Genomic DNA, 27983 nt, shown 5'->3' with positions numbered 1-27983 from the left:
CATGTGCGGGGCGGCGGCAACATGGCGGCCGCGCCTCGACCAGCGCCCCGGGCGCCGCCACCGCGCCCTCCCGCACGGGCGGAGCTTGCGCGGTGCATCGCACCGCAGCGCCCCGCCGGCCGGACCCCCTCCGCTGTGCGGGTCCACCCGGCTACGCCGCAGCTTCGCCCCCGGCACCCCGCCTCGGGGCGCGGCTGGGCTCGGTCCGGCTCGGCACGCCCCGCGGGCGGAGCTCGCCGCATCCTCGGGGCCGGCGGCGGGGATCGCCGGGAAAGCCGTGAGTATGGACCTGGCCCGGGGAGGCGGTGGAGGCCAGCGCGGCCTCGGCTCGCCGTGTGCCCGTGCCGGACCCGGACAGGCGGGTACTCGGGAGGAGCCGCCGCGGCCGCCTCGCTGCGTGCCGGAGCTCCGCTCTCCTTCCCCCCCAGCCCCTCGCGCCCTCCGGCTTCAGGGGCGGCAGAACAAGGGATGGCCGCTGTTCACGCGTGGGGGTTTTGTGTGGGGTTTAAGGAGCGTTGAGGGGACCCTCAGCCTGAGCCGCCTCCGCGCAGGCCGGGTCGAGGCGGTCGGTGTTTTGCTCACCAGGGACAAGGGCAGCTCTGGGCCGTGCCCAAGGTGTGCAGCTCCCGCCGCGGCCTCGCACCTCCGCCTTGCAGGAGGCACTGGGTGAGGCTGCAGCGTCCCTCTTGGTGCCATGAGCCGCTGTGGTTCCGTGCAGCGTCGAGCCTTTGGAGGCACATGTTGTAAAGCCGTAAAGGCACAAAAGAGGGCTACATCCAGCGCTAAAATGCATTGGATGTGTTTTCAGGTACCACACACGTTCAAGGACTGAAATTTGTTCTGTGAACATCCCTGCTAGGCTTTGCGTATTAGCTTTTATGGCTGGTTTTTAATTTAAAATCTCTAGAAAGAGGAGGTGAAAATAACTGTGAGGGTTTGTAATAAAACACACGTCCTGCTTGTCATCACTTCTATGCTTTAGTTGTCTTTCGGTGTCAACCCTGAGTTCATTGGGATTCAAAGTCTGTTACTGCTGCTGCACAGCAGAGTTAACCCCCAGCAGCTCTCCTGGCACCGCAGCTCTTGCGTGGTCATCTTTGGCCTTCAGGGGCTGTTTCCTTACAACCAGGATTGGCAAGGGATGCGTTGGCATTTGGTGGCCTAGTTGTCCCCCTCTTCCCAAATTCCCTGTGTACTGTGCCCGCTGTGCTGGGTAATCTTGTGTTAAATGGGGGGAAAAAAAGCTTTTTTGCATTTTTGTAAAGGTCAGTGTATGTATATACAGAATGTAAGAAATGTCAGGCAACTGTTGAGAACTTGCTTTAGTGCTGACAAAGGTAAATGCTGATTATTCATAAAATGTTTCTTTGGCTCTCATGTCTCACTATATTGAGTTAGGGAGCTCTGATAAAGGAAAGAAAAGGGGTATGATTTGTTTAAGTAGACAATGAAGCTGCTGTAAATATCTTCACTTGATCTCATCCCTTTCATTGACTACTCCCCTATAGCCCAGGTCCAGGCTAATTTTAAATTTCTTGGTGGGCAAGGAAGGTACTCCTCCTTCCTCTTCTGCTTTCCTGCCTGGCTATCAATCTGCAAGAGTGAAATCGCTCTGACAGGCTCTTCCTACCAGCTTTTATACCTTCCCGTTAATTCTACCAAACCAAGCACAGCTCTAGCAAAACTTCCAGAGAAAGCACCAAAGGCAGAGTTTTCTTAATGCCATGTCCATAACTGCTCTTTGTCTGTATTTACTCCCTGATGTCAACTAATGTCAACATTCAATTGCCCTATGTCTGTTTTGTTTTGTGAACTAGTGAAACAAGATATTTGGGTGTGTTAAAGGCATTATATCCAAAGAGACATAAACAGGAATTTGGATAGAATATTCTTGCTTTGCAGGTACAGCTACACCAGCAAATATGCTCCCTGCAAAGGCATTCCCAGCACAGCAAAGTGTGGGAGACACCAATGTTGTAGGTGTGAGGCAGAAGACAGTCCCATCTCTGCTGCCTGGTGAGTCTCAGCAGTTCTCATAAGTGCTCTGTGGTTTTTCCTGGGTATTCTTTTTTTACTAATCAAAAGCACAGTGACTGAGGGTGAAGACAAACCAGCATGAATCAGAGGTTTGTGGAATGGTGGTAATGGTTCTTCTCATGAGATTTAGTGAGTGTATAACAATGCCAAATCACAGGAACTGGGTTTTGCAGTTTGTCTTATCATAAACTCCTCAGAAATTGGTGGGCTTTTTTCTTTTCAGAGACTATGCCTATGTGAATCAAGTATGTAGGAATGGGATCAGAATGAATGAATGAAAGTCGTGTAGAGCACAGAAATGTTGGAAGAAGGTTCTGCTAGGGAAGAGCAGCTAATGCAGGCCATGAGAATTTTCTTGATGGTCCCTTCCATTATAAATCAGTAATCTGGCTGGTGGTGAAATATTGTGTCATGCAAAAGAAGTCCCAGGGAAAAAGAAAACTAGTTTTTGGGGCTGGTGGGGGATTGATTTGTTTGTTTGGGGGGTTTTTTCTGCTGCAGTGGAGCTGCATTGCTCATTCTGTTAAAGTGTTCTCACTGAGGTCAGTACCAGGGAAATTCAGGAGGATTAATTTAAGAATGAAAAAAATCAATCTCAGTTCAGAGTTTAGGAAAAGGTCAGAGAAAAGACCACTGGGAATTTCTTTTCCACAAGAAAGCCACTGGAAATATTCCCAGTGCATATAGCTGGGCCTGTGCTGCAGGTTTGTGACAGCCACAATTACAGTGGAAGTCCCAGAAGACTCTTCAGTAAAATGTTATTTGGCTTTGACATTGTTCAAATCCTTCCCATGCAGGTGTTGTTGGGAAATATCCTTTACTTGCTTATATAGAGAACTAAGTGTAGGCCACAGGGGTTTCATGAGGAGGTAGATACCTCAACATGAATTGGTAAATACTGTGTGCAGTGTTACCTGAAATGGGATTTGGGAAAAGCTAATGGAAAGTAAATTTCCATCTGCAAAAGGCTTTTTTTTCCTCTGTCCTCCAGCTGATACTGAAACATGGAGCCTGTGGACCAACCACTAATAGTCTTTATTCAGTGTTCCATTTTCTCTCACGAGTCCTGAAATACCAGGTTTTGCTTGGAGTCTGTTCTAATTATTCTGGCCTGTGTTTGTACATGACAAATCTAACATCTCTGTGGAGCAGGACAGGTAATTAATCACAAAGGTGTGGTTGCTCAGCTAAGAGATCTTATGATCTTAGTTAAACTTTCCAGTCAGTGTCAGATGGGGGAATTCAAAGAAATGCTGCCAACTTAAAAAAAAAGAGGAAAAAGATTTAGTTCTGGAAATATGATTAGATCAAATAACACAGAGTTGGAATACCAAAAAAGCTTAGATTTTTTTAAAAAGAGCAAAAATTACTGTATTAGAATTGTGTATTTAGCACTTGCGAATGGTCATTTTTACCATTTCTCCTGTGAGTTTAGCTAGTGTTCCTTGTTGAAAAGGTTCCTTGTGGATACAGCAAAATGCATTGCTTGAGATAAGGAAACCCTTGCACAATAAGAGATGCCATCATTTCTTAATTCAAGGCATTTAAAAGCTAGAATAAGATAATGTATGTAGCAGTTTAGCAGACACAAATAACAGTTGCAAGTACCATATGTTCAATTTAGCTGTAGTTATGCTAATGGAAAACAGAAAATTGGAAAACACTGAAGGTAGAAAGCTTCAGAAAGAACAAAACTAATGGGGGCTTTTCAGGGGTAGAGTTCAGAAACAAAACCTGGTCACAAAGATGCCAGCACGAGTATTTGTTGCTTTTTACAGAGAATTGTTGTTGTCCCTGCATGTGTTTGCTTACTATTAAAAGGATCAAGATAATTTGTGTGAGTAATACCCCCCAATTACCGTATACAGAGTAAGATAACTTTATGTTAGGTAATAAAAGAAGGATTGTGTGTGGAGGCAGAAGTCCTCTGCCACTGCCCTGGTGCTCTCATCCCAGCCAGTCTCTGCAGGGGTGCTCATTAGCAGATGCTTTTTCTTGGAATTTCAGGTAAGCTGAGTAAGTTTTTTCCTCCCCAACTGATTAATTACCTGTAAGTGTTCCTTGAAGGAACTTCTCCGGTGTATGTCGGAAGATTTATTTTCTCACCCATTTATTTTCACTCTTTGTCGTTTGCAGGATCATAAATTTCATGCATTATTATTGTAATGTTTAAGCCTCACGTATTGTGTTTGCAGTGCATTGTTCTTTGCTTATTCACTGTTGCTTATTTCAGATTTTAATTAAAATTCTTTCATCTGTTCCTATTTTTACTTTGGTTTAAGTGGTTTGAACTGTTATGATTCCCAGCTCGGAGTGGAAAAGATGAGGTTAAAACATTAGCTGTTCCTGCATTATTACCAATGATATGAAGAAAATCTTAAAGTGACAATATACATATTTATACTTTCCAGCTGCAGTTGTTGAAAACCAGATGTATTCTTTCAGGCTTTAATTGATTCCCCAAGATGTTTGCAAAAGCAACAAAGAATTTTGTGAGAGAAACTGACAGCGGAGGTGACTTAATCCCTGTCTCCCATTTGAACGCCTCAGACAAGCTCCAACTTCTGAGCTTAGTTACAAAGAGAAAGAAGTTCTGGTGCTGGCAGAAGCCCAAGTATCATTTCTTGACAGTCACCCTGAGTGATGTGCTTACTGAAGACAAACCCATCAAACCAGGTAAAGCCATACTCGGGCAGCACTACTATTGCAGGTAAAAAGAATGCAAAGCCTGATCTTTTGGTTGGTATTCTCAATCGTGTTACTAGGGAGCTCCTTTCAGAGGACTGCTCTGAACTATTCTCCATTCGTGGAAATGAGATGACCGGATCTTTTATCACTTGACTAGTTATTTAACTAAACCCAATAATAATAACTGTTAAGAAAAAAATAGGTAATGTTTTGCCTACATAGACTACTGAAATTATGTGCTGAAGGTTGTCAAGCCATGCAGTCCTGCTGTTTAACAACAGTGCTATCTGCCGGCACAGGAACTCCCCTAAAATACTACTGGGGGATTCCAGGCAGTGATGGTAGTGTGAAACTGTACTGTGCTCCTGGTCAAAAAGCACTGGATAAAGTGTCTTGGTGATGACAGTAGCCCAGGCAATGCTTGTACAGGCAAGGCCAAGCAAGTTTTATCTCTGCTTCCTTTCTTCTTGTACAGACTCTTAAAAACGGTTGACCCTTCTACTTTGTTCTTCATCCAGCTGCAGTGGTCCTAACCAGGTTTTAGGATTAACAATCTGGAATCCCATACTTCTAGGTGTGTCACAATTCCACACAGGAAAATAGAGAAGTCTCTAAATTGAGATGTTAATTGTAGCTGGCTTGGAAGATTAGCTGATGCTGAGTCAGTTATAGGTGAACAAGATTCAGAATTGTTTTAAGCCAGTTGGATGCTTCTGTTGGTTTTCAGTGAGCTTTGGACAGTCCTGTAATGAGATATGTCAAGATAATGGTAAGATACTAACCCTGCTGTACAAGCAGGTCTGCTTTGCAGTTTTTCGTTGTAGCTGAAAGAAGTTTCAATCATTCTTCATGATTCTTCTATAGCATCTGAGCTTAGCATTTCAATCACCTTATGTTTTCCTAAAATGGCAAAATATAAAAGATAGCAGAGTGAAGACGATGAAAACATAGAGGCAGCAGAAGTAAGAGCTGCAGAACTATAGATTTCATTATTTACCTACTCGATACTGTTGGCCTTCACTAACTTGTCATATTTTCTGTAAGTTGCTGTTTTTCCAATCAATTCAGGACCGTTTCAGCACTTCTCTTCACAAGTAGAAATCACTTTTATTGCTTTCCTAGTAATCGTGGAGTCTGACTTTGCAAAATATATGGGGAAGTTTGAAAATTTTGTTCAAGGAAGCATTGAAACTTCATTTGGAAAGATCAGCCTGGGAGCTGGAGGAAAGGGCTATGTGGAAAACCAGTCCTCATTTGGAAACCTGAGGAAGCAGGAGATTGACTTGCAGCAGCTTATGAAAGACGTCAAGGACAGGTATGTTTTTAATGTGGGCCTTGTAATGGCTGGGAAAGATTACTGAGCTGAAAAGGCTTGGGTCAGTGCGATCACCAAACAATTGATTCTGCAGCGTTGCCAGAGTTTGAGAATTATTTTTATTGTAAGCTGTGATTTTTAGGTGATAAATCATATATAGAAAGATGAACTTTTCCAGATTTTGAAAGCTTCATGGTCAAACCTTTCCCTTTCATTTGTAAAAACATCTCTCTGCAATTTCATCTTATGTATTTGCATGAATTACCTTGTGGAACAAAAGCCAAATCCTCCCTTTGTTGGGGGACTGTACTGAGGTAACAATCTGGGAAAAAAAATGGGTTGGTTTCTCTATGTTAGTGGTGAAAATGCTATGGAAACTGAACTCAGTACTACTTCTGATGTAAGCAGGTTGTATAATCGTGTGTATGAGCCACTGTGCTAGACAACTGGATTATTTGAATTCGAAGGAATAGCAGAGGTGAGCCAGCATGGTCCACACATGTATAGATCCACATAAGAATTAGAATGAAGAACCACCCACTGTAGGAGAATATCAAGTTCAAGACCATCTACAGAACCTGAAGGTGCACAAGTCCATGGTGTACAAGACCTGATGAGGTGCATCTGTGGGTCTTGAGGGAACTGGTGGATGTAGTTGCTAAGCCATTATCCATCATATTTGAGAAGTCACGGCAGTCTGGTGAAGTTTCTACTGACTGGAAAAAGGGAAGTATAACCCCCGTTTTTAAAAAGGGAAGAAGGGAAGACCCAGGGAACTATAGGCCAATCAGTCTCACCTTGGTGCCTGGCAAGATCATGGAGTAGATCATCCTGTAAACTGTGCTAAGGCAGATGGGAAATAACAAGGTGATTGGTGACAGCCAGCTCATGGCTTCACTCAAGGCAAATCGTGCCTGACAAATTTGGTGGCCTTCTATAACAAAGTGACAGTTCTGCTGGTTAAGGGAAGAGTAACTGACCTCATCTACCTGAACTTGTGCAAAAGCGTTCGACACTGTCCTGCATGTCATCATTGTCTCTAAATTGAAGAGGCATGGATTTCATGGATGGACCACTTGGGGGATAAGGAATTGGCTGGGTGGTCACGGTCAAAGAATTGTGGTCAATGGCTCAATATCCCAGTGGAGATGATGATGAGTGGTGTTCCTCAGCGGTCAGGGTTGGGACCGATCCTGTTCAACATCTTTGTTGGCGACACGGACAGTGGGATTCAGTGCACCCTCAGCAAGTTTACTGTCGACACCAAGCTGTGTGGTGTGGTCAAGGGCAGGGATTGCTGGAGGGAAGGGATGCCATCCAGAGGGACCTTGACACACTTGAGAGGTGGGCCGATGCAAACCTCATGAAGTTCAACAAGGCCAAGTACAAGGTCTTGCACCTGGGTCAGGGCAATCCCAAGCATAAATACAGGCTGGGCAGAGGCTGGATTGAGAGTAACCCTCAGGAGAAAGACTTGGGTATGTTGGTTGATGAGAAACTGAACATGAGCCAGCAGTGCACACTCGCAGCCCAGAAAGCCAACTGTATCCTGGGCTGCATCAAAAGGAGCATGACCAGCAGGTCGAGGGATGTCATTCTCCCCCTCTACCCACCTGCAGTACTGCATCTAGCTCTCCAACACAACAGGGATGTGAACCTGCTTGAGCAAGACCAGAGGAGGCCACAAAGATGTTCAGAGAGCTGGAGCACCTCTTATGGAGACAGGCTGAGAGAGCTGGGGTTGTTCAGCCTGGAGAAGGCTCCAGGGGGACGTTGTAGCAGCTTCCAGTACCTAAAGGGGGCCTAAAGAAAGTTGGAGAGAGACTTTTTACAGGAGCATGTAGAGATAGGACAAGGGGGCTTTGAACTGAAAGAGGGGAGATTTGAATTAGACGTTAGGAAGAAATGCTTCCCTGTGAGGGTGCTGAGGCCCTGGCACAGGTTGCCCAGAGAAGCTGTGGCTGCCCCATCCCTGGCAGTGTTCAAGGCCAGGTTGGACACAGGGGCTTGGAGCAACCTGTTCTGGTGGAAGGTGCTCCTGCCTGTGGCAGGGGGGCTGGAACTAGATGGTCTTTAAGGTCCCTTCTAACACAAACCATTCTATGATCTATTGCTCGCTGTTATACAGTAATATAGCTATGGTAATAGCTGAGGGGAACTATAATCTTAAATTTACAAGATATGCAACACTTCCTGTCCAACTCTGAAATTGTATTTATTTAATCTTGCAATCAGACAGTCATGGACCAAAGCCTACTTGGCAAGCAGCTGACAAGTCAGGGATCTACTGTGTATTGCAGGTCTTGACTTGTGGGAGATGAGAGTGGTTTGTTTGTTATAGCATTGTACCTTAGATCTGCAGCAGGTGCTGTAATGCATTTTAATAGCCTTTGCTGATGCTTTGAAGATAAAGATGATAGGTTTTTGTTATCAGTGCAAAAGTTGTCAGGAGCATTGTAAATTTGCTTTAGATACACTGATGTTCTAGAAATAATCCATTTTCACAGGAACAAGTGGCTGCTGTTCTTTGTATTGTGAGCGTTCACAAGTCAACAAACTTATTCTAATAAGGCACCTTGCTATCTCTGTACTAAATGCTTTATTAAAAGCAGAAAATACTGGGCTAAATGTGTGTACCAGGCCTGTGAAATTAGTATCTACTACCAGTAAAATAGTGTCAGTCAGGATTTAGGTAGAGTGCTATAGAAAAACAAACCAGAGTAACTTCAGTTTAGATCAGTAAGCTTTTATTTAGCTTCCTGCAGTGAGTTACCTACTCTGTTCAAACAAATAATCCTCCCATAGCAAATCAGATTTACTTCATCACATCTTGGAGTTATAATCCTGCATGTAGCTACATACTTAGAAATATAGTGTCTTTTTGTGTGTGTGTAAAATCAGTAGCTCTACACCAATCCGAATATGAGTGTAGATGAGGTTAATGTGTGTGCCTCCTAGCTACAAGGAGCTAATTCTTAGTTCATAGAAAAGATGCTCATAGCTTAGTAAAGCTTATTATGCAAAGTGTGTAATTGATACCCAGTCAGTCTGGCTTCTGCCAGGTCATGGAAATGGTGAGGATAGCAGAATGTTAATTTTTTTCCTTCAGCATAATGCCAGGCTCACTGGAAATTGTGGTAATGCCTTACAAATGAAATCCCAGATACTCATTCATACATATTCTGTGATTTGTGGTGGATTCTGTCCAAGCTTCTAGTTTTTGTCTTGTTCATGGAGCGTTGTGTGGAATACAGGAATTCAGCATTCTGGAGTGCAGGTACCTACAAGTTAGTGATTTTGGGATACAAGGCATCCAAAGATGGATGTTTGCCCGTCAGTCCTTGTGCGAGGAGAGTCAACTAAGTGTTCTTGTTTTCACGTAATGACATACATTCCTTATGCTTGTTTCATCAGTTACTGTTTTGTTTATTATTCCTACATATACAGAGTAATTAAATTGCATTTTAAAATGGTATTCTTGTATTAGGCTGTTTAAATGGAAGTTGCAGATAAATAGCAGAAAACTCTAAAAAAATGCTACAGTGCCTTCTACACTAAGTCGTGTGAGTGTTCAAGGTTCAGCAAGCTGGAAGTCCTCAGTGGCAGCAAATTGGGTTCCTGTCACCTCTTAGGTGAACCTTCTGAAGGAGAGTCCTACTGATCTTTTAATTAGATTCCAATGCCGCATTACCTCCCCTGTTCTGAAAAGGAGTAACAGCTGAAGGGTGCAGGATGAAATCCTGCCTGATTTGCAGAAGCAATGACATTGTAAATGCAGAACGCACTTACTAACATAATACACAATTTAAAAATCAAGTTAAATGGTAATTTTATTAATAAAAATTAATATATAAACTCAGCATATTTTATTTTACATTATTCTTCTATTTCATACTACATTGTGGTTGCTAAATCACAGAGTACTGTAACATACTGATTTTGGGTCCGAGTTGTGTGCCTTTAGCTCAGTGATATTGCTCTGGATTTAAGAGGATATTCCATCTTCTATTTTAAGGCTTTCAGCACTGCCTGCCATAAGATCCTCATAGAGAAGCTGATGAAGTATAGGTTGGATGAGCAGAAAGCTGGGTTGAAAACTGGCTGAATGGCCGGACCCAGAGCATGTTGCGCAGTAGTACAAAGTCTAGTTGGAGGCCAGGGACTAACAGTGTACCACAGGAGACAATACTGGGTCCAGTCCTATTTAACATCTTCATTAGTCGTCTGGGTGATGGGGTTGATGAGTGTACCCTCAGCAAGTTTGCTGGTGACAAAAAACTGGGAGTCCTTTGTGGACAGTCTGGTCAGAGATTCTGCATCTGAAAGAAAGACCCTCAGTCTCTGCTGTGGAGTTCAGAGCAGGCTCCTGCTCTCTTCTCTAACTGTGAGAACCTGCTCTGTTGCCAGGTGTTGTCTGTTTTCTCTTGCCTTCCATTGGTTTCTGCCTTTCTTCCTGCATTTCTGCTTCCAGTCTGCAGCAAATTGCTTTTGCACCTCTGTATTTTCTACTGCTTTCCTCATGCAAGAAGAAAAATGTTGAATAAAAGCGAAGAAAGCCTTTGCGTTATAGGAGAGTGGAAGTGTTCAATCCAATTACATGTGGAGAGACTGTGATTAAAACTCAAAGAAATTCTTTTCTGTTCATGTTTGACCTGTAGAGCTTCCAGTATAGTAAATCACTGACCTCAGGAAGGTTATTTAAGCAGAACAAACAATCAAACAAAACCCCGTAATCTTTATCTTTTAAATTATCTGTATTTACACAGGCTCATACTCTGTGTGTTGATAATGGGGCTTAGCAAACCAACATCTCACTGTATTTTATCTAGTAACTTTTTATATAGTTATGTATTTTATGTAGTAACTTTCATATAGTAACTTTTTAGTTCTTCAGCTCAACTTCTTATGGTGGGAAGGAATATGGTGATGTAGTACAGGTCATGCAAGATCTGTGAGGGCTCCTGTACAATAGACAGTGAAAGAGATGATGAGAGTGATGATTGTAGAACAGAAATAAAAGCTCTGAAATGTGACCTGTCAAATAAAAAATATGCAATGCAATTTGTGTGCCTGCATGCACGTGTTCTCAGGGGTTTAACTCAACCATCTCTTGTTATTCAGATATATTCTTGATATTCAGGGTGTTATGCTAGCAAATGAGTTCAGCTCTTGCAAAAATACACTCACAGATTCAGTGGCCATTGCCCTGCAATACTTTAAGCCCTGCTTGGATTGTCAAACTTTAACCCTGTTGCATTTTGCTCTTGATGACTATTTTCAGTGCTAATTTAGATAAGCTGAGTATTTGTTTATCTTGTCTTGTCTCTTGTTTGAGTCGCTGAGAAGAGCAGAATGTTTTGCCTTCCACGGGCTGTGCTGCAGTAATAACTTTTGATATGCCCACACACAGTCCTGGAGTCCAAGGGGTTTTATAATAGAAAATTCAGTGCCAGAAGACTAGAGGAGAGCGTTTTAAGTGTGCTGTCCTAAAATGAAAGGTATTTGTAGCTGTGGTAGGGGTATGTGTTTTGAAGCTCTGAATCGGGTACTCACTAACCTTAGTGGGAACAGGAGAGCATTTCTGTTGGCTTTACAGTTGAATATATCCCACTGAAGTCACTTGAATCTTGACGCTGAGGCAGCAGCTGTGTCTCTGACACTCAGTGCAGCTCTGTGTAGAGGACCTCAAAGTTACCTCTGAGACGTAGTGCCTGCAGGAGTGCTGCCTCAGGGACGGAAGCAGGTAGCTCTGTACCCTTGTTTTAGTGTCTCTGAGTAGCCTCCAGTGCTGTGGCAGCTTATGCAGCATTGCCTCAGAAATTTCTTCACCAGGCCTGTTTACCGGTCTGTGTCTTCTGACTCCTTCACTCTGCCACTCTGCTGTTAGTTCTGCATCTGAACCTCAAAGCCAGGAGCATGAGGGGGCTGGAGGCAGTCCCACCTTGGACATAATAATCATAGAATGAACTAGGTTAGAAAAGACCTTTGAGATCATCAAATCCAACCATTACCATAGCACTGGCAAGTCCACCCCTTAACCATATCACTGAGGGCTTCATCTACATGGTTTTTGAACACTTCAGGGATGGTGATTCCACCACCTCCCTGGGCAGCCTGTTCCAATACCTGACTACCCTTTCATTGGAGACATTTTCCCTAATATCCAATCTGAACCTCCCCTGGCACAGCTTGAGGCTGTTTCTTCTTGTCCTGTCATTTGTTACTTGGGAGAAGAGACCAGCCACTTCCTTGCTCCATCCTCCATTCTCCATATTTGCAGAGAGCGATAAGGTCCTCTCTGAGCCTTCTCTTCTCCAGACTAAACACCCCAGTGCCCTGACGTAAGAAAAAGTCTCCTGAATTATTCTGGTCCTTCATTTTTATACAGTGAAATCATATTTTATACGCTTCTTATGTTAATGCTCTGTCAAACCCAGCAAATCTCAATTTAATCTGCATTTTTCTACTTTTAATTGTTTTGGGTCTTTTTGCTGGAACTTTTGGGAATATCTGGTGAGTTTGTCATCCTCTAAAGCAGGCAAAACATACATCATAGGAAAGCAAATGACAAATTGCTTTCGTGCTTCTTCATTGTATTCCTTCTCCTCCGGTTTCTTAGGTCAAATGTTAAAATTGCAAGTTCTTAGTGCATTAATTTGTATTTTCAAGATGCTTAGTGCACCTCTTCAGAATCATAAATAATTACTGTGAAGTGTATGATAGGCTTGATGGTCTGTTACGGTGATAACTAATAGCTCTGGTTTGGCAGACACTTCTGAGAGCAGCGGTGTTTGTGATTGCCTGACATTTCTTCAATTTTTGCTTAATCCAAAGATTCACTGCATTCCAAGCATAAAGCATGGCTCTGCACCAGAAGAAAAAACATCATATTAATAAGCTCAGGAATGTTTAAGGGTGCTTTTCTGGTGGCCGCTGCATTGCTTCAGAGGTATTTTCTTTCCCTTGGTTAAACAATCAACTTTAAGGTTTTCAGACAGTTCATTCCAACTGATTGAACTTTCATATAAGCATTAACTCTCCAAAGATCAAAAATTGCCTCAGGATATTTTTAATATAATAAAGACCCAAGCTGACTTCAGACTTATGGAGACTGCATAAATCCAAACCTCTAGAATCAAATAAATCTAAAACTTTTTAATTAAATATGGAGATATCTCTATTTAAATAAGGCTGACTTAGACATGTCTTTCTGTCACATTTTTGGGGAATTGCCATTCAGCTCCATGAATAAATGCCATTTACAGTAATAGGGAGGAGAAAAGACTAAATAACTTGAGCCAGGGATAGCAATCTTTTAATCTTCCAAGTTATCTTGGAAGATAACTTGCTCGAGTTATCTGTTCATAGAAAATACGGCATCTCATCTGGGGACCTCCAGTGGGTATTTTGCAAAAGTATACTGTAATTGACACATTTTAGTCAATTAGATACAGTTAAGAAGTTGCTTTAACTGTTACCAGAAAGCATGTTAACACCGCAGAAGCCAAGGTAGTGAATTTTGTCATCTTTGCCTAGAAAATAATCCTTTCTCATTGTTTCTGGGAGTTCACTTTCTTTCTTAGAAGGAGCAGAAGAACCTAACTTTAGGAAGATCTCCGGCGGCATCTAAACACACACTGAATTATGTTGTGAGGTAGAGATGACTTGTTAAATTGGAGGCAGGGGCTAGAGATTTGAGGTCCCTCCCACAAAAATTTTTCTTTTGACTGTGACAGTCCCAGTCATTAACTGAAAATCGTGAGGTTACACTGGTGAATAACACGGGAGTTTATAGCAGGTGGGTTTGGTGGTTTTTTTCCAGCAATCTTTTCCATTTCCAAAATCCATGAAATCTCTTCCATGTTTTCTCATCCAGCCCTTTGAAGTGTTTGGTCAGTGCTGATCCCGCTCAGCCAGTTGTGAACACTGAAACAGATCCATAGCAAGGTGTGAGGGTTGGCACTGAGGTGATCACTCTCTTAGTGTGCTGTTCATCCCTCAAGAAGTCCTGGTGACTCAGAATTTGGCAGCAAGCATGTCAGGGCACTCCTTTGCCTGCACAAGGGCCTTCAGATGCCAAACCAGCATTCCCAGTGGTGGTTACCCCAAGCTGTCCTAATCCAGGTGAGCCTGGACATCAGCTCTTGGGCATGAAGGAGCCCATGTCACCTCCCCTGCTGAGGAGCACCTGATGGCACACCTGTGACAGGTAGAAGGATGTACAAAGACAGGGGTGGTGGGACTGACTGGTGACAGGGAGATAAATGAGACTGAGTTTGGCCACATGGCTGGGAAGTGGTGATAATAAACTGTGAGGAGGGGAGACTAAGGCTGGGAGCCATGAACAGCTGGTGCCATCTGAGGGTAAAAGAAGAGAAATTACACGAGGTGGGGCTGGTGAGCTGGCTGGCTGTGGTACAAGGCTGAGGTGAATGAGGGGTGAGAAATGGGACTCGGCCTGGTCAGGTAAGAGAGAGAAACCGAGAACTATTGTAAGGGAAAATAGGGCTTGATTACAGAAAGAGAAACTAACCAGACTGGGAGATTGCTTGCTGTTTATTTCCTAACTTCCTTGACTGCAACTTCACTCTTCCTAAGCAGAGCTTTGTGGTGTGTGGATAATACTATTATATTGTGTGCTTATGTATTACATATTGTAGGTATTGTCATTATGTGTATGCATGCATAATGTATGCAGTAGTGTGCTAGGCTGCAGGGAGTTCATAATATCGACCAGGAGCACAGGTCTTTTGTTTTTACTCCCCAGTAGCCTTTTTGGTAGAAATAATTCTTTGGAGTAGAGAGTGCAGGGTGGGAGCCATTGACTTACTGACACTGTTTGTGCTAACATGAGACTGAAGAGAATGGTTAGCCAGCATCCCCTGCCGTGGCCTTGTTAACGTCAGTGTGAGTTTACTGTAACAGAGGGTTTAGTCCAGTGTCCATGAGCCTGGCTGGTTGTTTTCATAGTACACTGGAAGCTTAAACTTGTCTGTAGTTCTCCCTTTCTTTTTTTGCTTAAAAAGTAGCTAGGCAACTGCCATTTTTGCTCAGAGTGAGGAATCAAGAATTCAATACATGTGTTAGGACTTGCTGAGGAATACAGATATCTACTGCTACCCAATAACAAAAGAGGACATAATGATTTTGAGGAGACTGCTCATACAGAAACCATTGTTATTTTTACAATAAAAGCTTCTTCAAGCAATTAAGAAAATGTTTTTTCTCAATTCAGTATTTATGTTGTTAATGGCATCTTTTCTTTTTCAGAACAATAAATCTAAACAGTAGTTTACTGCAACAAGTAATGGAAAGGAAACGTGAAGTGCTGTGCATCTTGAGAGAAAAGATAATAACAACTCAGAAGTGCACGATAACTGAACACATCCAGACAGAAGAGAAAATCAGTGGTGTGGTGGGATGCAGCACAAAAATAGTAAAGGTAAAATTCTGCCAGGAACAGAACATTTGCAGGTTATCTGAGAAGAAATTATGCTTTCTCCAAATAGACTTCAGAGTACTTTTTATGCCTCCTTAACATCTTGAACTCACTGCACTGCTTACTTGTGATACTTCAGGAAAGTAACATGTTTTCCCATTGCAATGGCAAAAGATGCCATCTTTTAGCATGAACCTGGAATGTGGTTTCCATCAATACTGTCAAATTGTGATTCAGTTTCTATGTAGATTCCTGCCTAGAGCAAAATATAAACCAAACATACAACATTTCAGTGAAAGCTGAACAGCAAAAAGCATTGCTGAAGCAAATTTATTTGAAAAGCCAAGTAATCATTCATCGAAAATGTTTGCTGTGTCTACTGAGTTTTAATATTTATAGAGAAGCTATTTGTTGTCGATCATGGGAGCAGAGATTAACTGCATTATAAGGGTATCTGAAAAATTGCCTATGAATTGAAAAAGAATTACCAAAGTCAAAACATACGCTCATTCATAGTAAGTTTTTTTTATAAATTGCAGATGAATCACTTCTGTGTACAGGGTGTCTCCAGTAGCAGAGGTCTGGGAGTTGCAGTTCAGCAACCCGCTGTGCAAGGGCCACCTTCCTGGTACCAGTTTCCAGCTGAGAGATAGCTGCCAGGTGCCAGGATAAAAGAGGTTCCAGGGTAAAAGAGGGCAGGGCAGGAGACTGAAGTCCATTTCCTAGTGACTCAGTCTGGCAAAAACTGCACCTGGAACTCAACTTTGCACTAGGAGAGGGTATCTAAGAGTTTGAGAGCTGCTCTTGGCATTGTGCTTCTCACTCGCTGCTCATGTAGTTCCTTTCACAGATGTCAGATATAACATGTGCGTTAGTTGGACATCATGGAGAATAGCACACATTCTTTGTCTCTATTTTTCCCCTTAATTAATTCTGTGTTTAAGCTACGTAATAACTGAATCAGATAAACAGTGAATAAATCTGTCCTCTAGGTTTCAGTTAGTGAAAGTGGAAGTATGATGAAGGATTCTAGTGTGATCCTTGAAATTCCTCCTGCAACCACTATTGCCTACGGTGTAATTGAACTGTTTATAAAGCACAGTGGCCAGTTTGGTAAGTATAAAGCTCATTTTCTATGGTACACGGTTCAACAGAGCTGTCTGTTGGGCAATGATTTTTACATTTCCCTGTGTCTGAAGGTGATGATGTTGTATGGTCTCCATTGCCTTGACAGTTATTTGTGCTGTGAAATGCTGCCTTCTGAGTTAGTAATGTCTTTTCACCTGTTTGAATAAATCGTAAACTTGGAATAACAGGTTTCAGGGGACCACAAGAGGTTACCATTTAGCTCAAGCCCCAACTCAAGGCAGGGCCAACTTTTGAAGTTTGATCTAAGTTCAAAGTTAGATCAGTTTTGATTACCTCTAGAGACAGAGATTCCACCATCCCTCTGGGCAGCCTGTTATCATGTTTGGCACCATCGTGGTGAACTTTTTTTCCCCCTTAATACTGATGAGACTTTCTATTTCTTTAATTTGTGTCTATCATCGCCTTTTGTCCTGTCATCATGCAGAGTCGTCTGGCTCTGTCCTCTTTTCATGCTTCCATTGGGTAGTTGTAGATAGCAGTAAGGTTCTTCCTTAGCAGTATTTTCTCCAGCCTGGACAAACCCTGTGTGTCAGCCTCTTCTCACACATGATGATCTCCAGCCCCTTGGTAACTGTTTGCTGGATTGCTTCAGTATGTGAATGTCTGTCTTGTACTTGGGGAGTCCAAAACTGCACACTACAGTCTGAATGCAGTCTTCCAAATTGAAACATCACTGTCATCGATCTGCTAGCTATGCTCTTGCCAGTACAGCCCAGTATGCAGCAAACTTCAATAGTTGCAAGGGCACACTGCTCAACCTCTTGAATTTGCTGTCCAGGTCGTCTTCTGCAGTTTTGCTTCTAGCTGTCTGGCCCTCAGCCCCTGCTGTTGCCTTCCTTTGTTGGCAGGGAGAGTGAACTGAATATAAATCGATGGTCAACCAGGAATGTTCAGACAACAGTCGTGCTAAGAAAAGAATTATTCATAAACTGTAGGACTGAAGTTTAATATTTTCTGTCTATTTTACACTTTCATACATAGATTATTCTCAGAATGGTTACAGAAATGCCCTTGTCGTGTTTTCTGATCACACTTTATTTATTTCAGGTCAAATACTTTCAGGTGTCCAGTAAAAACAACATTGAAGTTGGCTTTGGGGGGAGTAGTAACTCTGCTCTGCAGAATCGCTTGCGTTTTTCTTTCTTGTCTGTCCTCAGTTAAACTCCCTGACCTAAAGGAGGTTTCAGGGGATGTTATGCAAGAAGGAAGGAAATCACATGGACTTTGTAAAGGTCAAGTTGAAAAGGACTGATGTGGGGAGAAACAGGAGATGATACCTTGAAGAAATACTTGAATTGCAGTTGAGATTTCAATCCAGGATGCACTTTATTTGCATAAGAAATGTAGAAGGTACTCTCCATCATTCTCCTTCAACTGACTTCTGATATTATGGAAGTCTGTAGGTTCAGGAATGTAAGTAAATATCATGTAACCTGTAAAAAAAATCTCAGAAATGTGGAATTGCTCTGACATAGACTGAACACAGGGACAGAGCAGAGGGCATTGGCTTCATGGTCATAATAAAAGTGTAATTCAGAGTAATCAGGTGCAGTTAAGGTTGTCTGACTACACAGGTGTATAGCTGATAACCTGCTTATGTCATTTCTACATAGAAATCTAGAATCCTTCTTTTTCCTTTTTTCATGTTAAATGTATGTCTTTTAAGCTTCAAAACTGGCCCAGCATTGCTTTGTGGTTTAAGTCAAACAACATATGGCTTCCCTCTTTTTTTTAATGTTCTATCTTCCCTTGCCTGAGTGTCATTGAGAACATGGAGGAACTAACAACAAAATTAGGGATTTTAAATATGGTGGTACCCAACCTTCAACTTTTAATGTCTGAGCAGTGATCAGCACCTGTTTATGGAAATAAAAGTAGCCTTTGAAGTTGAATCCAGAGACTAATGTAGTCCTTTCACATGAGACTGAAAGTGACCAGTCGCACGTTGTAGCATAATGTGATTCTCTTCACAGATAATTATGGAATAAGGTGCATTAAGGTTTTTTTTTTGCTGCTTTTCCTTTGCCACTGGCAGCGTGGGGGTTATCCTGTAAGGAGAAGTGGTATGTAAAATTTCTGGCTAATGTGACTGGACATGCTTGGACATTTTTCTAAAGAAATGAAGAAGAAATAAAAAGAGGTCTAATCCTTTTCTGATCCCTTTACCATAATGTTTTCCTGTAATCATTGTCTTTGATTTCTACAGCTAATTTTTCACTACATGTAAAAGCTGTTCCTGTTACAGGCTTTGCAGTTTTGGGTCTCTAAAGTCTTACTGCAGGTCCTTTTGTTCTTGCTTTACAAAACAGGAGGTACAGTAGTACCCCTTGATTTGCTTTGTTCTGTTCATTGCTATATATGTGACTTGCTTCCTCTTAAATGACTGTAAATGAAACAGTCCTAATCTTTTCAGCTTCTCCAAGCAAAGGAGTCTCTTTGCCTTTGATTGTTTTCATTGATCATCTCTGGTTTTCTTCCATTTTTGTAAATGTTTCTGAATAACTAACAAGATCTAACTGCACTGGTGGAGTTTGGTCATCGATGGGTGTAATAGAATTCAAGAGAGAAAATATCACAGTAGTGTCTATATTCTTTCGTCTGCTTATTTTCCCTTCTCTTTTCTTTAAGAGTATGACAAAATTAATGAGGTAGAAAATTAATTAACAGCCCTACTAGTACAAAACATTCAGTACAAAACATCCTGTATTCTTCTTTGAATCAAGTCCTGTCTGAGATTTAATGGCAGGGTCTGTATCTTCTAAAACTTTTGATGATGCTGTGTATTGGTTTCCCCTATTAGCATCAGTCTGCCTTAGGAGGGCAGGTAGTTCATTAGCACTATCTCCACCCTTAAGGGGTCGTTTGAAAGCCTTGTTATTATCCATGGAAGTAACATGAGCATGTTGGCCTTACGGTGCCTTAGCTGCTGTTGGGGTCTCATTGCTTTGGGAAATTGTTTAAGTTGTGTTAATTGCTTTCTGCTCCTCTAGCTCACTCTTCTCTGTGAAGGGTTATGCAGGCATAAAGGCCTCTGTCGTCTTTCTCTCTCTGTGGCAGAGATTTCTTTGTCTGCTCTCCCTTTGAAAAGCCTTTTGCTGATGGAGTGCTCTCTGTGCTTTCTCTTCTGCTTTGAATGTCCTTAATTTGGTGAGACAGACTCTTGCAACTGCAGCAAGGTTATATTTAGGTTTTGTGCCTGCTATGTGTGAGCACTGTGCTTGATTAGTTACTTTTTTCCCTCCCCTTTGCTGTCGGGTATTACTCTAAAATTGAGTTTCTCTTGGTAGCCTCTCTGCATTCTCCTCAGACCTGCTGCAGAAGGCCAAGAGTACAGTTACAGGTCTTGCATTTGAGATGATAAAAGATGATCAATATATGCACAGGGTTTTGATTATACTCTGCATCTTTGGGGCACAGTAGTGGACACATGAGGACAGAACTTGATATTCCAGATTTCTCAGCATAACTTTCACAAAGGCTTCCTGTGTACCCGAGGAGTCCCTTGGCCTCATCAGCTTGGGTGTTGGGGTGGCAGGAAATGGGCAGTCCTGTTTGGGTCAGGTAGGCCAGCACTTGTCATGAAGACAAGGCAGGAAGGGTAATCCAGCCAGGTGTGTTGTTTTCTCCATGAAGTTCCTGCAGAGTGACAGTATACTGCAGAGTGAACATGCCTGGGGCAAGTCCTTTAAAATCTCTGAAAAGCCCCCTATTTTCCACTCATCTGGAGAATTTGAGGGTGGACCTGTAGCTTGGCTGAGAAAGGGGAATCTGTAAGTGCCATGACCAGAAGAAGCTCTGTGAAGGACTCTCACAGTTCATATGAATCTCAGAAAGTGCTTTCACATGTCTCCATTATGAGTGGACCCTTTAGCCAGCGTTACAGTGCATCTGTTACTTGACAGAAAACACGAGGAATTCATACCTACATCTCTTGTATGCAGCATTCAGGTTTATGGTGTCAGTGAGAAGTTTTCATGTTATTTGCTGCCTGCATTACCTTAATTCCCATGAGCTGGTGTCACATTTTGTAGCTGGTAGCTGCGCCACAGGGTCTAATTCACATTCATAGCAACCATTGGCATTCTTTCCATGTTGAAAAAGATGAGCCATGGAGAAATCACGCACAGGAACACTAGACAAAATAAGGTAGCACCTCACTCAGTAATTACTTGTGCGTTTTATTAATTTTATTTTTTAAATTGTATTTCTAATTACAGAATTCTGTCTGCTAGATGAACAGCGAGGAGGTTTTGAAAAAGAAAGCACAGAAGGCTCAACCTGTCCCTATTCAGCACTATTCGGAGATGCTTCGTTTCTCTATCAGCCAGATGCTGTTGATAATGAGATGTACTCTGGGGCTAAAAACCTCATTCCCAGTGATGCTTCTTTAAGTGTATTGAAAGAAGGTATTACCAGAAATGCTTTACATTATTCCATTACAGTGAGTTAAGCGACATGATAGGAGGAAATAATCTGGTAGAATAGTGGGTAAGAAATTATGTTAGTTCATTTTAATAGCCCTTATCAGGAACTCTTAGGGGAATGCATTGAAAGAATGGAAGAATTTACTGCTGCGGTAGGTATATGCAGTGGACTGTTCCCCAGGAACAGCCTGAATCCCTTTGTCATAAATATGACCTTACAAAATCAGGTGTTAATGCCAGTTCTGTTACATTCTGGATGAACTCTGTAAGATTAGTGGTGATTTATGCTTTCATTCAGAAAGGGCCACTGATGCCTTCATCATTTGGAAAATACTCTTAGTAAAGCTTCTCAGTTAAAGGTAATTTTAAGTCTCAAAAATCACAAAGGCATCTCCCCCCTTCATTTAGCCTCATCATTTCCTGAGACGCTTTATAGAGGTGTTTGGTATCAACTATGGCTGACAAAATGAAAATGTGATTTAAATGGCAATTAGCAAACTGGTGTAATGGCCATGCACAACTTGTTTGTTGTAGGCGGGGGCAGGGTTGTCACCAGAGGAATGAAAAAAGGGAAAACAAATCAAGGCCTCAGAACACACTTTACTGTTCTTAGGTTCTTGGCAGAGTTCTTACAGCTGGTTCTGATGATGAACATCACTTTTGTTATCTCTGCATTTCACCCTTTGGCTGTTCCGTGGACTGTGACCAAAATAGGTATTTGTTGTCCTGAAATAAACTCTGTCATTCTCCCATGTAGGCTTGTTGGAAAGGAATAACTCTGTCTGCATGTGTATATAAAACCCAGTTATTTGTGACAGAATGCACTGTTTGGTTTGGTTTGTTTTAGCCTGACGTATGTTTGCACCTTTCTCGCTTACAAGGCTTGGAGGTTTCATTAATTAACCTGAACTATATCTCCTGGAAAAAACCATAAAAATATTGTTTCTACTAAAGGTATTTCAAGTAGGTTTCCTCTTCTGTTCTTTGTACAGGCAGTCATACGATTGCATCAGGTACAAAACATATCTGCCTGAGGCTGGGTTGGTTTTTGGTTTTCCAGTAAAGTAATCTTTGGATACAAAAGGCATCGTTAAAGAGTGCATGTTTCTTGACTGGAGTGACACGGAGGGAGATTTCTTTGAAACAAGGTTAACAATGCCTGTGTGCCCATATTTTTGGAACGTGGAAAAACACATTGCAACCTTCCAGTTGGCATTACTGACTTGAAAACTTATTTTCTTTCAGCAAAGTGGTAATTTGATGTCACAAAACATTTTGTTTCAGTGTCATAGTTGAGCTGTGGGGGAAGAAGTGAACTCTCTTTTGCCTCTATTGTATCTATTGTAATGGATTCAGTATTTCAATCAAGAAGAGATTTTTGTCCTGATTTTTGTAATAATAATAGGGTCAGAGGTGAAGGGTTGTAATTCTTTGATGTACCTGATGAAATACAAGGACAGTAACAACTGAGGATTGCAATAGGAACTTTTAGTTCTGTGTGTGGACTCATACCTTTGACTTTTTAATTCATATTAACCCACAGATTAAGAAGTAAAGTTAAGAGCAGAACTTTTCATTCTGCCTTACAAATTAACATTTTCTGGAGATGAACTTTCAAGTGAGAAACCTAATATATGGTTAGTTCAGGTTACATTAGATACTGAACTCTAAAACATTGATTCTTGGCAGCTGTTCTTCTTTCTTAAAACTTTCATTGATGCTTCGTTGGCTTCGCAGGGAAATAGAATGAGATGTGTTCCAGCCTTGCCTTATGACTTGTGCTGATGGAAATCAGGATGTCAGGATGTGGTGATAAATGAGCTTATGAAACGCACAGCAAAAATGCTAACCGTTTTCACTGGCACTTGTGCAGAAATACTTAGTTTTACTTCTTACTGCTTTCTTGAGAAAGATCTGTCACGGCTGAAGACTCAGTTCCAGCCCTTTGTGAAGCTGCCGGAAGACAAACGAAGAGCTTTATATAAAACCCTTTGTGAGCTCTTGCTCTGTGAAGAAATGGTGACTTCCCTGGAGGACGTGGTAAGACGGAGAAACTTTTGCTTATTTCCCAAAAGCAGTTTCAGAATAGAGCTGCCATTCTCCTTTCCTGGAACTTTTCTCTTTTGAAGAAGTTTACTTACTCTTTTGCTTCCAGGTAGATGATATCTGCACAGGAGACAAGCCAGACCTGAAGGAGTTAAAACCTGCACAACAACGAGACCTCCTGGACTTCTTGCAGCTCTTAGGGTGCAGGTTGCAGAAGGAGCTGTTGTTGCAGAAATGCCAGCCTCAGGATGAAGAACTCTTCTCAGCTGCTCACCTGCTCATCAGTGCTATCTCTGGTATGTTGTGAATGAAGAGAAGGGCCATTTTTTAAATGTAGTTTCCTTTTAGAAGCTCCCTCTGTGTTAAAGCATTTATGGCTCCTTTTGAGCCGTTGATGAGCTGAGTGGCTGTCATTTGTTCTGTTCCCTTTTTATGAGTTTGTGGTAAACCATGCTTAGCATTCTTGGCTGGGACTTAAATTCAGCCCTCAATCACGGGCAGATTGTGCTTGTAAAATACACGTTCCCCCAGGATTGCTTAACTCTGCTTGCTTCTGAGTGTGGGCACCTCCAGTTTGGCAGGCTGATTCCTGTTCCTACAGCATACACAGCCCTTCCCGCCTAAATGCTGAGAATTACAAATTAGGAGTTGTCTTCTGTGTCACAGCGTATATTGGTGAGGTGCAAACTATATTTAGCAGAAATGCATTTAATGTGGAGACACTGCAATTAGAGGGTTGTTTTGCAGCTGCTGGAACAGGAGATTAAACACAAATGTCAAACAAATGCCATCCTCACAATCTAGTTGGCACCACAGTGTTAATTAAAAGCTACCTGAAAAGTCCAAGACAGACTTCCCTGGCTTTTTCTCCTCTTTCTCATATATAAAGAATTTCCTGACATAAGATAACGAAGGGAAGTCCGGTATGGTATTAGTTAGACGTGGTAGTGTGCAGCAAAATGTCAGTGTGCATCCATTTACGCACTGAACCCAGGTAGAAGAGCTTAACTCATTTGTGGAGACAGAAAAGAAATAGAAAACAGAAACCTGCTGATGTGGTAACAGTTGTCAGATGCTATTAACAGAAGGGGGCAGTTAATTGAGCGTGTTGCATTATCACCTGGCTTTGGACATAATGTCTGCTGCTGAAGTCCAGGCGTTAATGTGGTTGGATCAAGAATCAAAAGCTGGGTTTATGCCTGTTGCTTTTAGTAGGATTTACAGCCTCTGAGTTGAAGGGCACCACAGGGATCATTTGGTCTGTCTCCCTGCCCCAGCACAGTCTCAGCTATGCCATTCCTCTCAGATGTGTTTTTGCTGAAGTCAGCATCTCATACGGATTTTGAGAGCAGAGGTTCTTGTTTTATTCAAGGCCTAAATGATTCATCCAGCCTGCAGGCTCGGAGTGAAACACTGGGGAGATGCTTATGGATGAGACAAGAATAATGGGGAGGAAATCCCCTTTCCCACAAGCTGACCTTTCTCAAGGGCAGAGATAGTCAGTGTGGGGCTTGTACCCATCACCCATCCCATTTTATTCCACAGTCTCGGAAGCAGGCAGGCAGGAAAGGGCTGCATCAGCCTCTTCCAAGCATCCAGCAGAGCACTTGTGACAACTGTCCTCAGCGTTGAATCACTTTGCTCTCCAGCATCCATTTCACAAGGTGCTGTATGTGCAGATGGGCCCCAAAAATGCAGCTCACCTGCTCACCTGTCTTTGCTCAGCAGGAGAACCCCATCTCAGAGCTCACTGTTGAGAAGGAACCCTTTCCAGCAGCCAGCCTGGTGCAGTGTTCACTGAAACAATCTTCCTCTTGTACTGTTTCCTCCACAGAGCTGCCTGATTACACTCTTGTCCTGCTGCGTGCCTGCTGTGATCTTCAGGTGGTTCCAGCATTGTGTTGTTTGGTGAGTAATCAAAATGTGGCTCTGTAGCATGTGTGCCCCAGCAGCAGTAATGACTCTGTCCTCTGCCTTATCGTGTTTCTTGCCTGATAAAGGTGTTAAGCTCCAGTGCAGATTTCAGCCGTAGGCATTGCTTTGGCAAGGTCAGAGTCTGACAGTGGCAAATGATGCAGGTAATTTACTGCAGATGGATCCCAAACCTCTGAAACGTTTCTGTATTTGGGAGATTTTGTGGGCTGTGAGCAAAAGAAAATTGTAACTTAAGCTCAACTTTTAATTTACTAATAGTCTCACTAGCCCATTTTAAAGTCTTGGTAACAGTAATCACCTGCCCTTGGGAAACAGGAATTTCCCATCGATAGCATCAGTGCTTGGGCCGTGGCAAATTCTGAAGTTCCCATTCACTGGAACTGCTGAAAGAACAGGGCAGGGCTTTTTTTTTTAAGCTTTTTAAGCTCACTAACAAAAATAATAGTAAAACCTGTAAATATGTAGGTGCAGGGGGAGTGCTGCTGTTTGCTCAGAGCAAGAGAGAGAGTTCAGTGTGATCTTCAGCGATTAAGGTGGGGGGGATTTGTGTCTTTAAGGAAATCAAGGCCAGGTTGGACAGGACTTGGAGCAACCTGCTCTAGTGGAAGGTGTCCCTGCCCATGGCAGGGGTTGGAACTGGATGAGCTTTAAGGTCCCTTCCAGGCTATTCTGTGATTCTCAGACCTGCAGTGAGAGAGGTTGAACTGGGGAAAAGGCACTGTAGGAGAGATGTTTCCCCTTAAAGGGTGTCATAGAGCTTTGGTTCTGGATGAGGACGGTGTACTTGTCAAGGCTAATAGTAAAGGGAATCTTGCCCTTTTCCCGCTGCCTTGTAAGCTTTCCGGTGAGCTGTGTAACGGCAGGAGAGGCCTGCTTGGAAAACCTTTCTGATGTCTCTGTGTTTTGCTCTCTCTCATAAACGCAGCCGAACATCGCTGCAGCTGATGGCACTGTGGCACTGAGCAGTCCTTTGGTGGCAACTCTCACTGACAGAGGAAGATTTGACATGGTGCAAAGGCTATTTGCTTCATCAAACATTAATTTGGAAATGACAGAGTCTGCTGTGAAAGCTGTAACTACGAAAGAACCTGGATTCTTCCCACTGGTTCTTTATGTTGCGTTGTATGGATTTTCTGCTTTAGGTGGGAATGTGTAGGAGTTTTGCTGAGTTATTGCTCTAGCCTGTTCTTCTGTAGCTCTGCAGCGTAGTGTTGGTGTGCTTGAGCTAGGAGTAGAGCCGCTGGGTTGAGTGCATAGGACAGCCGAGGTGGGGGTTATGTGGCCAGGCTGGGCTCAGCAGGCCTAGCGTGAGCACTCTGCACTGCCTCAGGCGCGCTGCTGCTGCTCTGCAGCTTCATTGAGACGTGTGGCTGCAGTGGGAAATGCAGAAATAAGGGCTGAAGGGGGGGAATCAGAAAAGACAAGCCTGGAACAGGAATTGAACGTAGCTGTTCTGGTCGTTGTCACGTCTGCGGGGCTTTAGAACCTGATTTTTTGCATTTATGCATGGGAGAAAACTGTGAGGTACGAACTGCTTTGTGTAAGCAAGCAAACCAGCAGGCTGCGGAAGGCCAGGGTCTGCAATGCAGTAGCTGCTTTGCTCACTTAGGACTTGATGTAGGAAATGCCTTGGCTCTGGAGCAAGCAGAGTGGAGGGCTCTCGAAGAGGTACTTGATTAGGGTTTCAGTTGTTCAGTGTAGTTTGGCTTTACAGATGTGAACTGCACTGCAGGAAATAAATAAACCTTTTTCTTCTTCCAAAACAGGGAGCATTTTAGGGCTTTGTGCCTCTGTTCAGCATTTCGGTTTTCCAGGAAGTTTTTACTCACCTCACCAAGTTTCTGCTGTTTAAATTGTGTTCTGAATGTTCTCTTTGAGGCACAGCGATGCCTTTCAGTGTGTGCACACAAAACACCCCAGAAATTATCATTTTACCCATGTGGCATTTTAAGTGCAGATGTTTTGCTTGTTTCTTTGACTAAAAGCAAAGTGTTGGTAAAGCTGCCAAGGGCTGTTGGGCTTGGGACTGTTTTGCCTTTTTTCATTGTAATTTTTTTGTAATCATGTGGATGGGACAGAAATGCAGCACAGACCACTGTAAATACGGGCGTGGGAAGGTGGTGTTCCAGGTAAGTGGAATGTGAGTGCTTCCAGGCAAGGCTGAGATGGCTGACAGACAAGCAGGCAGCTGTGGTGTGCATGGGGGTGACCAGTAACCAGCCCCTGCAGCTGAGCTGGTGGCTTGAGTCCTGCCCTTAGTTTTCTCCTCTATTCCCACATGCTGTGGAGCAGATGGTCTTAAGACCGACTCCTGTCAGTTCAGCTTTCCCTGGGGAAGTGACTTTGCAAAAAAGCCCTATAGTCCCTTTCCATGCCCTGAGAGTGCCTGATCCCTGTGCATGCCGGGCTGCTGCCGGCCCTGTGTCTCATCTGGTCAGTGAAGTTGATGGCACTGCCTGAACCTCACACTGGTGTATCTGGAAACATCCTTCAGGAGGGTGGAAGCACGTTGCTCTGCTTCGGGGAGGATGTGTGTTTGTGTGAACGTCTTTTGCTAATCACTGCTCAGAAGTTGCCTCTGTGACTAATTTATCAAAATGTTGTGTCAAAACAATAGAATAACTTATAACCTCATGCATGTAATTGTGTTGTTCTTTCTGGGATTTCAGTCATGCCCTTGGCCTTGAACGGAGGTGGCAGATGGATATGTGGGCATTCGTGTAGTGCTTTGATCTTCCTTAAAGAGCTTGATGTGCACTGTATGACATAACTGCTTTCAGGGTGTGCATGCTGTGTTGTGTGGGTAGGAGAGGGGATTTGTGTGAGGAAGATAAAAAAAACCCCAAACCCAGATGCTAGGTGTTCTGTGGAAACATCATTAAAAGAAGAGGTTTTGTTTGTTTCCTGCTTGCTTTCCTGCTTTGCTTTCGGATGCAGGTTAGTCTTTTGC

General features: G+C 42.8%; 1 protein-coding gene across 2 annotated transcripts; it reads left to right on the top strand.

Moving 5' to 3' along the window:
* The first annotated feature begins 76 nt into the window (after nt 1–76).
* GSDME (gasdermin E) lies at nt 77–27667 on the top strand. Of its 2 annotated transcripts, none has more exons than XM_030489742.1 (11): nt 77–277; nt 1903–2016; nt 4483–4713; nt 5848–6040; nt 15311–15482; nt 16472–16592; nt 20846–21034; nt 22965–23092; nt 23208–23394; nt 24933–25006; nt 25959–27667. In XM_030489742.1, exons 3-11 carry the CDS (start codon nt 4503–4505, stop codon nt 26187–26189), a joined length of 1506 nt encoding a protein of 501 aa, XP_030345602.1. In that variant the 5' UTR covers nt 77–277; nt 1903–2016; nt 4483–4502; the 3' UTR covers nt 26190–27667. The 2 variants fall into 2 exon arrangements, with proteins under 2 accessions (XP_030345602.1, XP_030345610.1); XM_030489750.1 differs by having other exon boundaries at nt 129–277; nt 4449–4713.
* Nucleotides 27668–27983: the final 316 nt, after the last annotated feature.

The sequence above is a fragment of the Strigops habroptila genome, chromosome 1 (genome assembly GCF_004027225.2).
Source record: "Strigops habroptila isolate Jane chromosome 1, bStrHab1.2.pri, whole genome shotgun sequence".
Classification (NCBI taxonomy): Eukaryota; Metazoa; Chordata; class Aves; order Psittaciformes; family Psittacidae; genus Strigops; species Strigops habroptila.
The sequence above is the reverse complement of the archived record's forward strand: the minus strand, read 5'-3'. Positions and strand labels throughout refer to the sequence as shown.

Bases quoted from the DNA above. Each gene is read 5' to 3' on its own strand.
- GSDME (XM_030489742.1), top strand. From the start codon at position 4,503: ATGTTTGCAAAAGCAACAAAGAATTTTGTGAGAGAAACTGACAGCGGA. The intron at 15,483-16,471 runs GTAAAATTCTGC...TCTGTCCTCTAG, and splicing joins GCAGCACAAAAATAGTAAAG to GTTTCAGTTAGTGAAAGTGG. The intron at 25,007-25,958 runs GTGAGTAATCAA...TCATAAACGCAG, and splicing joins TTCCAGCATTGTGTTGTTTG to CCGAACATCGCTGCAGCTGA.